Here is a 12,350-nt window from a genome sequence, read left to right as displayed (position 1 = left end):
TAATAAAACGTACATAACTTAGCATTTAAAAAACCCTTACAAATTCACTTAAAACACTATAGGCTATAACTCGCGCGACCGCTACTCAAGGATGATGTCATCAGTGATGTCATCAGTGATGTCATAAGTGATGCCACTGACCATGTCATGAGTGATGTAATATGTGACGTTATCAGCAGTGGATTGCGGGCGCGTGAGTTATAGTTATCTGAACTAACTATAACGGTGGAATTTCAATGGTTTTTTACGAGTGAAATGTCCAGCTAACTATAACATGTGTGAAACCTATTGTTTTTTAAGTGAATTTGCAAGGTTTTTTTAAATGCTAATTCCTAACTATAATGTGTGTGAAACCTATGGTTTTTTAAAGTGAATATATATATATGTGTGTATATATATATATCTATATATATATCTATATATATATTTATCAGGGACTGTGAGGGAGAGGGACAGGGAGAGGGACTGTGAGGGAGAGACTGAGACGCCACTTTGAATTCCAATGCTCCCATACTATTTAAATAATTACGTATCCAGAGTTTTTCAAGTTTTCATGTCTGCAGCATTTTTTAACTCTTTACATCTGCCACGTTACAGTTAAGCTACTTATGAATTGTGCACTGACAGTTCTTGTACTTTACAAATCCGCATTTTGAGCGCTTAAACAATATTAAGGTTAACAGAAAATGTTTACTTGTTCCAGTGACATTAAAATATTTATTTCCTGTGTCTAAAGGAACCTCCCAAAGAAGATTTGACTGTGTCAGAGAAATTTCAGCTGGTTCTGGATGTGGCACAGAAAGCACAGGTACTATATCGGAGTATGAGAAATATTAGCCAGGCGAAAAGAAAACAAAGCTGGTGTTCAAAAGGAGACCATGTTAGCTAATTATCCAATAGCCATTGAAGGTAACAACAGCAATGACCATAATGCCTGTTTTGTCTGCCCATTTTCATGCCTGTTCTCGCATCTTGGACACCCTGAGTAACATTTGGCTTTGCTGCATCTGTCTCCTTTCCTTCTGGTACTGCGAGAATCAACCTGTGCTGCACGCAAAATAACATTTTGACAGCTGGAGCACTCCATATATCATCAAGCAGGCAATTTCTGGTCCTGGTACAACAACGTAGTACTTCCTTGGGGCTCATACCTTACTGCTTTTCATGGAAGTGCCAGCCCTGTGTTGCCCTGCGTGTACTGATCTCTATGAGCCTAAGTGGTGAAATGCCTCCTAACTTTTTTCAGAAATGACTGAGCATATCTACTACTGAAACCATACATTTACTTGCTTACCATCCCAGGGTCCCCTTCTGTTCCTCTAAACCCTCATCTTCCAGGCACCCTCAGGGTTTTTGTGAGTGAGATGGTATCAATGACTGTCTCCCACCTCACCCCCTTAGTAGCGTGCATGGAGGGCACAAATGAACTATCTACTCCCATAGTGAATGAGTGACACCTTCCTCATTTTCACTGCCATTAAATGGACACTGAACATGCTTTAACAAGCAGTCATCAGAGGACATTGCCATTTAGGGTGTTTGGGCATTATTAGTGTGCCATGAACACAAACCCCACTGCCAAGCAACTTTTTCTAATAGTGATGATTGTCACTGAAATTAATGAATGAACAAAAATACTTATCCCTCCCACATTTAGACAGAGCGGTAGATTTGGATAACAGAACAAGATCAACAAATATATTGAAAATCAAATACATCAAATTTATTATCTTGAATCACATAAGGCATAATAATGAGAAATTAATAACGATAAGAGATGAACCAGGCACAACCGAAATAATACCACGCAACCATTCATTCAAACCAATACATACTCATTCATTCCCACATATCCTAAAATACACACAAATCCAACAGGACAAGCTAAAACAATGACATCTAGTAAAGTCCACTCTCCAACAGAAAAGTTGACAATGTTAGACCGCCATAAAATCTTGGATTCCTAGGTAGTGGCATCAACACAAAGTGTTTTCATCTGTTAAATCCACATTCTTGTATCATTGGTTGACACATCAATTAAATGTCTGGAATGGAGATTTTTTGGAGGGAGACAAAGAAATACGAACTCCAGCGCTGACGCGCGTTTCGGTGTGTGACCCTACTATTTGGTCTCACCTTCTTCAGGGCCAGTATGAACGGAGACAAACAAGGAAGTGCCTCGGAAAAATGAAAACAAGAATGCATATGTGGATTCAAAGGTGATGAATAGATAAACTGCTAAGTGCTCAGAAGGAACTGGTGCAGAGGGGAGGAATACACTTGTGATACCAACTGAGTCAAGAGAATACAGTATTAAAATTGGGAGACGTGCCACAAAATGAAGTACGATAAAGGTTAAAAGGTCCAAACAGAAGTGCAAGAAAAAGCAGACACCAAGGGAGCGTGAAGGGAGCGTGAAGATACCGTGCATTCACATCCTTGAGTGCAATATACAGAAAGTGTTAGACCCTGTCACCGTAGTGTCAGAATGAGGGCTGGTCCCAGAAAGACAAAGTGCTGCACTCTACCTGGACTACAATAAACGGGGATCGCATCTGCGTTGGAAGAAATGAAAATCCGGAAAGCAATGAAAAGAACCGGTATTCTGTAGATGAAGATAAAATGGGAGGGTTACACCAGTTAAACATGCGTATATAAAAGCTAGGAAATAGACAAGTGCCATGTCCCGTTCAGACACATAGGTGGACCTAACAGCACAGAAGAGTGATCGGAGAGTTTCCTACGCATTCATACCTGAAAGAGCAATAATTCATTAGGCGATTCCCATGATTTAAGGAAAGATGGTCCGGGGTATGGGATCGCCCAGTAGAATTCCTTGATGATAAATAGGGGGACCAGAATCCGGTTGAGTGCTACGAGTGGGACCCGCCGAGAGGGGTGATGGTCCTGATAAACATGTATAAAAGATGAAAAAGAAGAAACAAAGGGGAGGTAAACAATTCTGTGCAAAAAAGGTCCAGGTTTGACAGAAACCGTCCTGGACGGATGACAAGAACTCAGCAAGAGAGAGTGGTGGGGTAAGGTGGTGGCCCAAGGGATAAGACAAATGGGACGGACTGAGAGCGAGTGAAGAGAGCCAAAGACAGGGAGCTAGCTTGCCGCAGAAAAGGGCGGTGGATAAAAGTCAAATAGGGTTCTCTGTGAGAGAAACTAGGAGCGGATAGAAAACGGTTGTGGTGTAAATCTTATAGGGTAAACTGCTAGGAGATAAAAACAACCAGGGGCCGGGCTCGGGGAATGAGCCGATTGTGGTAATACGGATCGGAAAAAAGGCTGAAAGCAGATGCGGGCCTGCACTTACCGGAATGTGGCAGCAAAACTGGGATCTGTTCCTATACTGGCATACAGTGAGATAGAGTGGGGTCGAGCAAGGGACCCCCCCATGAGGAGATAGACGAGGATGGGTCCACCACGCACCCAATAGGGCTCAGGCCGGTGGGAGGGGGGGCAAAAAACGTCATCCCGTGGTGTCGTGCGTAAGTCACGCCCCCACAGATCCTGATGGCCAGAGAAAAGATGAAACAACGGCATCTAAACGAGGATGCCATTTTAGAGTGGAAAGTAAGAGACAAGTGTGTATGCCAGTAGGTTGGGAATAAACTGGGATAAGCCCACCCGTGAGCAGAGGCCATCTAAAGAATGAAAACGGGAAAGTAACGACTGAGATAGCCCAAGATAGAGGAAAACGAAATACGATTAAAAGTACCAGGATGGGCTTAAAAAATAACAGAATGAGGCTGAAAGCATCCAGGGGGTTGGGGCTACCTTAAAACTACAGTGCCCGCTAGAAAAGGTAATTGGACAGTGAGAGGCTGAGAAACTAATGCACACAAGATGTCAGAATAGGACTGGGAGCATCATGAGAGCAAAGATCATTGGACAGAAAGAGGCTGGGAAACGAATACACTATAAAAGAACAGGATGGGAATGAGGGCATCCTGAGATAGGGGGCTACCTGTATAACCACAGTGCCCGATCACGACTTCTATGGGACAGTAGATGCTGCAAGGAAAACCAGCGCTCAGACCTAGACACATTCCACACAAGAGTTGGAAGGGTGAGACAGGTCGGACTGCTAGATTCCCACCCATGGGGGAAGGTGAAAGGAAACCAACGGGTAGCAAGATTATTCAAGGATCACATTCTCCCATGGGATGAGTTCATTCAACCCTTTTTCCTGGGTTTGCAAAGTAAAGATCCAGAACACCTCCCTTTTCCTGTGAATGCCAGTAGTGTCCCGGCCTCGTTGAGGTATAATTTATTCCAGGATGGACCACCTCAGATCTTTCTGTGTGTTTCGCTTCCTTCCAATGGTTAACTAATGGAGCAGATTGTTTAGCTATCCGGATGTTGGATTTATGCTTGCCAATTCTCTTCCTACACTCGCGGCCTGTTTCCCAACATAGGCCAGATCACAAGCACACAAGGATGTACACAATGTTGGTAGACCGACAATTGGTCATCTCTTTCAGGAACACTGTTTGGTTGTTAATCCTAAGATTGTCAGCTAGAATAGTGTGAGGGCAGGCTTGGCAAGTGCCACACTTGTGGTTGCCTTTGACCGGGTCACTTCCTGTGATGGACTTTTGACAAATTCTCACTATCCGTTTTCTTTGCCCTAACTAAGATTTCGGAGATTTTTGTTTCTTTTAAAGGCAAAGAGTGATCTTGGCAATTTGGGCTCATTTTCACTGATATTGAGTAAATGCCATTATGAATTGATAATTTGGCGTACTTTCTTATCAATATTGGAGTGTTTTGTCACACAGACAAGTTTATCTGGCTCCTCTTTGTTGTTAGCTCTTAAAATGCTCCCGTGGTCATAGTATCTTGCTCGCTTGAGAGAGTTTTTGATTAATTTGATGGGGTATCCTCGCATGATGAGTTTGGCTTTGGGAATCTCGGCTTGGGTCATGAAGTCCTTGATGGTTGTACAATTTCTTCTTAGGCGTAGAAATTGACTAAAAGGAATTCCATCCTTCTGGCACTGAGGGTGGAAGCTACTAAAATGTAGTAACGTGTTCCTGTCTGTCGGTTTGGTATATAATGATACCAACAAGTTGGAGTTGTGGTGTTCTACCCAGACGTCCAGGAATTCCACGTTGACATTGCTGGTCTGTGCGGTGAATTTCAAATTGGAATCACACGCATTAATCCATAGGATGAATTCAGCCAGGGTTTCCTGGTCACACCTCCAGATGAAAAAAATATCAGTGAAGAGTGACCAATGGCCAACATTCTCAAAGAATGTAGCCAATTAAATGTAGGTATGATTAACTTCAAAATAGCCCATATACAGGCAGGCAACACTCGGGGCATAGGGGGCCCCCATGCTGACTCCCTGTATTTATTTTAAGAGGTCGCCGTTGAATTCAAAGAAATTCTCTCTGGACCAGATCCAGACAGTCCAGAATAAGGTAGAGTTGGTTCCCTCGGGTTCTGATCCTAAAACTTCTCCTATGACCCTCATGGCTTCCTTTTGGGGAATATTAGTGTAGAGGCCCTCCAGGTCCATGTGTCTAGAATTTCCCTTTGATCGTTAAAGGGCAGGCCCTCTATCTTCGAGTTGAAGTGTCCGGTGTCTTTCACCTAAAATGGAAGCTTGTGGACAATGGGCTTGAGGAACCGATCAACATATTTGGATAGGGGTTCGGTAGCTGCCCCAATGGTGGAAATGATGGGTCTTAGAGGTGTTTTTTTTCATCCTTATGGCTCTTTGGGACACCATATATGACAGGTATATGGGTATGTTCAGGTGTGAGGAATTCAGCCTCTTTTTTACACATGCTACCACAACTGATAGCTCTTTCCACAAAATGGGCTATCCTAGGTTTAAGACTAGGTTCCGGATTGTTGCTGATCTTTTTCTGTGATCCAAGTAGTTCATAAATTTTTTTCAACAAACTGTATCATATCAAAGATCATAATGCCTCCCCCCTTGTCACCGGGCTTGATGGTAAGCCGGTTATTGTCTTTAAGAGAATGAAGGGCTGTATGCTCTTCTTTAGACACATTGAAGGGAGGTTTAGACACAAATCTGGTGGCATTAAGAATTTTGTGCATCACTGCCTTCTTAAAGATCTCCACCTCTGGCCCGAGAAGATCTAAACTTGGGATGTTTCAATCCAGAGGAGTTGACTTCCAGCGTGGTGGGTCTAATTTGAAAGAACTTTTTTAACCTGATCATTATAGAGACAGCAAGAGAAGTTGTCTCGATTTTAAACAAGGAAATCCAGGATCTAGAGGAAATACTGAAACAGAACAGCTTAGAGGAGGGCAAGAAGAAAATAGATTTGAGTCTAAACCTCCCTTCAATGTGTCTAAAGAAGAGCAAACAGCCCTTCATTCCCTTAAAGACAATAACCGGCTTACCATCAAGCCGTGTGACAAGGGGGAGGCATTGTGATCTTTGATACAACACAGTATGTTGAACAAATGTATGAACTACTTGGATCACAGAGGCACTATAGAAATATCAGCAACAATCCGGAACCTAGTCTTAAACGTAGGACAGCCCATATTGTGGAAAGAGCTATCAGTTGTGGTAACATCTGTAAAAAAGAGGCTGAATTCCTCACCCCTGAACATACTTGTATACCTGTCATATATGGTGTCCCAAAGACCCATAGGGATGAAATAAAACCTCTAAGACACATCGTTTCCACCATTGGGGCAGCTACCGAACCCCTATCCAAATATGTCGATTGGTTCCTTTAGGCCATTGTCCACAAACTTCCATCCTACGTGAACGACACCGGACACTTGATCTCGAAGCTAGAGGGCCTCCCCTTTAATGATCAAAGAGAAATCCTAGTCACCATGGACCTGGAGACCCTCTACACTAATATTCCCCAAAAGGAAGCCATGAGTGTAATAGGAGAAGTGTTAGGATCAGAACCCGAGTGTACCAACTCTACCTTTTATTCTGGAATGTCTGGATCTGGTCCTCAGTGAAAATTTCTTTAAATTCAACGGCGACCTCTTCCATCAAATACAGGGAGTCAGCATAGGGGCCACCTGTTCCCCGAGTGTTGCCTGCCTGTATATTGGCCATTTTGAAGTTCATCATATCTACAATGAAGTGGCTCCGTTCTTTGAGATCGTTTGCCATTGGTCACGCTTCATTGATATTTTTTTCATCTTGAGGGGTGACCAGGAAACCCTGGCTGAATTCATCCTATGGATTAAAGCGTGTGATTCCAATTTGAAATTCACCGCACAAACCAGCAACTTCAAAGTGGAATTCCTAGACGTCTGGGTAGAACACCACAACTCCAACTTGTTGGTATCATTATATACCAAACCGACAGCCAGGAACATGTTACTACATTTTAGTAGCTTCCACCCTAGGTGCCAGAAGGATGGAATTCCTTTTACTCAATTTCTATGCCTAAGAAGAAATTGTACAACCATCAAGGACTTCATGACCGAATCAGACATTCTCAAAGCTAAACTCATCATGGGAGGATACTACATCAAATTAATCAAAAACTCTCTCAAGCGAGCAAGATACTATGACAGCGAGAGCATGTTAAGAGCTAACAACAAAGAAGAGCCAGATAAACTAGTCTGTGTGACGAAACACTCTAAAATTGATAACAAAGTACGCCAAATTATCAACTCGCAATGGCATTTATTCAATATCAGTGAAAATGAGCCCAAATTGCCAAGACAGCTCTCCGAAATCTTCGTCAGGGCAAAGAAAACTGATAGTGAGAATTTTTGTCAAAAATCCATCACAGGAGGCGACCCGGTCAAAGGCAACCACAAGTGTGGCACTTGCCACGCCTGCCCTCAAGCTATTGTAGCTGACAATCTTGGGATAAACGACAGAACAGTGTTACTGAAAGAGATGACCAATTGCCGGTCTACCAACATTGTGGACATCATTTTGTGCACTTGTGATCTGGCCTATGTTGGAGAAACAGCCACGAGTGTAGGAAGAGAATTGGCGAACATAAATCCAACATCCGGATAGCTAAGCAATCTGCTCCATTAGTTAACCATTGGAAGGAAGCGAAATACATAGAGAGTGATCTGAGGTGGTCCATCCTGGAAAAAATTATACCTCAAAAAGGCCGTGACACTACTGGCATTCACAGGAAAAGGGAGGTGTTCTGGATCTTTACTCTGCAATCCCAGGAAAAAGGGTTGAATGAACTCATCCCTTGGGAGAATGTGATCCTTGAATAATCTTGCTACCCGTTTGTTTCCTTTCACCTTCCTCCATGGGTGGGAATCTAGCAGTCTGACCTGTCTCACCCTTCCAACTCTTGTGTGGAATGTGTCTAGGTCCGAGGGCTGGTTTTCCTTGCAGCACCCACTGTCCCATAGAAGTCGTGACTGGGCACTGTGGTTCTAAAGGTAGCCCCCTATCTCAGGATGCCCTCATTCCCATCCTGTTCTTTTATAGTGTATTTGTTTCCCAGCCTCTTTCTGTCCAATGATCTTTGCTCTCATGATGCTCTGTCCTATTCTGACATCTTGTGTGTATTAGTTTCTCAGCCTCTCACTGTCCAATTACCTTTTCTAGCGGGCACTGTAGTTTTCAGGTAGCCCCAGCCCCCTGGATGCTTTCAGCCTCATTCTGTTATTTTTTAAGTCCATCCTGTTATTTTTAAAAGTATTTCGTTTTCCTCTATCTTGGGCTATCTCAGTCGTTAACCTGCCCGTTTTCATTCTTTAGATGGCCTCTGCTCACGGGTGGGTTTATCCCAGTTTATTCCCAACCTACTGGCATACACACTTGTCTCTTACTTTCCACTCTAAATTGGCATCCTCGTTGAGGTGCTGTTGTTTCATCTTTTTTCTGGCCATCAGGATCTGTGGGCATGACTTACGCACAACACCACGGACCGACGTATTTTGCTTCCCCCCCCCCCCGTCCTGAGCGCTATTGGGTGCACGGTGGACTCATCCTTGTTTATTTCCTCACGGGGGGTCCATTGCTTGACCCCACGCTATCTCGCTGTATGCCAGTATAGGAGCAGATCCCAGTTTTGCTGCCACATTCCGGTAAGTGCAGGCTCGCATCTGCTTTCAGCCTTTTTTCCGATCTGTAGTACCACGATCGGCTCATTCCCCGAGCCCGGCCCCTGGTTGTTTTATCTCCTGGCAGTTTGCCCTACGAGATTGACAACATAACCGTTTTCTTTCCGCTCCTAGTTCCTCTCACAGAGAGCCCTATTTGACTTTCATCCACCGCCCTTTTCTGCGGCAAGCTAGCTCCCTGTCTTTGGCTCTCTTCACTCGCTCTCAGTCCGTCCCATTTGTCTTATCCCTTGGGCCACCACCTTCCCCACCTCTCTCTCTTGCTGAGTTCTTGTAATCCGTCCAGGACGGTTCCTGTCAAACCTGGACCTTTTTTGCACAGAATAGTTTACCTCCCCTTTGTTTCTTCTTTTTCAAGCTTTTAAACATGTCTCTCAGGACCATCTTCCCCCTCAGCGAGTCCTGCTCGGAGCAATCGACCGGATTCTGGTCCCCCTATTTATCATCAAGGAATTCTGCTGGGCGATCCCATACCCCGGACCACCTTTCCTTAAATCATGGGAATCGCCTAATGAATTATTGCTCTTTCAAGTATGAATGCGTAGGAACCTCTCCGATTACCCTTCTGTGCTGTTAGGTTCGCCTATGTGTCTGAACGGGTCGCGGCACTTGTCGATTTCCTAGATTTTATATACGCATGTATAACTGGTGTACCCCTCCCATTTTATCTTCATCTACAGAATACTGTTTCTTCGAATTGCTTTCCAGATTTTCATTTCTTCCAACGCAGATGCGATCCCTGTTTATTGTAGTCCAGGTAGAGTGCAACGCCTTGTCTTTCTGGGACCAGCCCTCATTCTGGCACTACAGTGACAGTGTCTAACACTTTCTGTATATTGCACTCAAGGATGTGAATGCACGGTATTTTCACACTCCCTATGTGTCTGCTTTTTTTTGCACTTCTGTTTGGACCTTTTAACCTTTCTATCGTACTTCATTTTGTGGCACGTCTCCCAATTTTAATATTGTATTCTCTTGACTCTGTTGGGATCACAAGTGTATTCCCCCCCCCCCCCCCCCCTTTGTATCGGTTCCTTCTGAGCACTTAACATGTTATGTATTCATCACCTTGAATCCACATATGCATTCTTGTTTTCATTTTTCCCAGGCGCTTCCTTGTTTGTCTCCGTTCATACTCGCACTGAAGAAGGTGAGACCCAATAGTGGGGTTACACACCAAAACGCGCATCGGTGCTGAAGGTCCTGTGTCTCTTTGTCTCCCTCAAAAAAATCTCCATTCAAGACATTTAATTGTTGTCAACCAAAGATACCGGAATGTAGATTTAACAGATGAAAAAACTTTGTGTTGACGCCACTACTTGAGGTCCAAGATTTTGTGGCTCTCTAACTTTGTCATCTTTTCTGTTGGACGGTGGGCTATTTACTAGATGCCATTGTTTTAGCTTGTCCCGTTGGATTTGCGTGCATTTTAGGATATGTTGGAATGAATGAGTAAGTGTTGGTTTGAATGAATGGTTGTATGGTATTATTTTGGTTGTGCCTGGTTATCGTTATTTATTTTTCAATAATATGCCTTATGTGATTCAACATAATAAATTTGATTTAATTGATTTTCAATATATTTCTTGATCTTGTTCTGTTATCCAAATCTACCTCTCTGAACCTGCGTGTTTTGAATGTGGGAGGGATAATTATTTTTGTTTATTCATTCATTTCAGTGACGATCAGCACTATTAGAATGTTACTAGGCAGTGGGGTTTTTGTTTGTAGTACTACTTTGCTTTCACCTGCCTATCTGACCAGGGGCCCCCTTCTGTGTGATTGGTCATTGTTAGTGTGCCGTCACCATTCATAATAATTCTGTCTTCTCTAAAGACTTCTTTTTTTAGTACATTTCCTGTTATAAGTGAAAATTAAAATATTTGTATTAATTACTATCTTCTTATAATGATCACTTTCAGTTTACGTTTGCACATTGAAATAGGTTTCTATATGTTCACTTTGTTAATGCCACCTATTTTCCCTTTGGTTTGATGGTTCAGTAGAATATAATTGGTTGTCACTGTTAAGTGTAAGAACATCCAATAAGTATAGTTCATTCCCCTTTAAAATCCATAGTTCACATAATCTAAAGAAAAAATGAACTGAAACACAATACAAAGCTGGATTTTACTGCTACTTTTTAAAACCAGCAATGAAAATCATGTAGGCTTTCCTGTCTCAAAAAGATGGTCACTTGCTCAGTAATACACATAATACGGAGCAAATGTGTCCGAACCTGTTTCAGAGGGCCACAGGGAATGCAGGGGCTACTGGGCCCAATTGTGTGGGTTGAAGCATTTTACTGCTGATGTACCAGGGCCTGACCTACTATAGATCCTGAGCAAATGGGCCAAATCCCCCTCCTGCACTTGACTCTCAGTGATGCGGGGTCTGAGTAGCCCAAGGCTCCCTCAGGGAAGAGGGGCGGGCAGGGGTGTAAGTGGATACAGGATAGTGAACACAGGCTCACAACTCAAAATATGCACAGCAGAAGCAGCAGCAAGAAATCCTTGTCCAGTCAAATACTTTATGAAAATAGACAACAATTGTTTTCCTACTGCTAACCACACAAAGGAAAATGACATTCACAAACAATTACACAGTCCTCCCCTGAGGTTGGGGCTCTGGAGGTTCCCTGTTCCACTCACTACTCAAATTAGCGATTATCCCCATTCACTTTTGGTAACATCTAGGATATGACCCGCTAGTAGCCCGAATCTTAGGAGCCCACTAAGATTCTAGCCTAAAGTCAATAGTGTTCCAGCTCTATGGCGCTAATTTTAGAAAGTTCCCCCAGTGGCGACAGTCCTGAAACAAGTTTTACCCGGACCGGCCGGCATGAAGCGTTACAAGTTCCTGAGTGTACCTCATCCACAGGCACTCTCAGCAGCTGAGTTCAGATGAGTCAGGCATATTCAACCGCAGTGGAGCAGGTGCAGTCTCTCTCACTCGCACTCCTGAAGCAACCTGAGGCTCTCTGCAGTTCCTTCTGCTGGGTAAGTGTTCGGGTCATCTATCGCTGGGGGGTGGCTACAAGAATCCTTTATGGGATCCCTTCCCTGGGTGATGGTGTTCTGTTGCTCCCACAGCACTCTCACTCTTCCAGCGGGGGCAGAACATGTCACAGTCCTTGGTGCGCTCAGTGACCCCTCTAGCATATGGGGTCACTGCAACTCAAAGTTCACGGGCTTGCGCCCACTCAGCACAGTGATATTCTTCATGGTGGCCCCTCTTGGCCTAAGGGGTCTCCATCACGCTACTGCGAGGCCATGGCT

General features: G+C 43.7%; 1 protein-coding gene across 5 annotated transcripts in view; it reads left to right on the top strand.

Moving 5' to 3' along the window:
• The window catches only part of GRAMD4 (GRAM domain containing 4), a 497,316-nt gene that overhangs the window by 406,211 nt on the left and 78,755 nt on the right, over window positions 1-12,350 (top strand). For all 5 annotated transcript variants that reach the window (XM_085654072.1, XM_085654070.1, XM_085654073.1 and 2 more), the window contains one exon: window positions 737-808. In XM_085654072.1, coding sequence (XP_085510198.1) covers window positions 737-808 — 72 coding nt within the window. The remainder of the gene's footprint in view (window positions 1-736; window positions 809-12,350) is intronic.

The sequence above is a fragment of the Triturus cristatus genome, chromosome 4_1, assembly GCF_964204655.1.
Source record: "Triturus cristatus chromosome 4_1, aTriCri1.1, whole genome shotgun sequence".
Taxonomy (NCBI): Eukaryota; Metazoa; Chordata; class Amphibia; order Caudata; family Salamandridae; genus Triturus; species Triturus cristatus.
The sequence above is the reverse complement of the archived record's forward strand: the minus strand, read 5'-3'. Positions and strand labels throughout refer to the sequence as shown.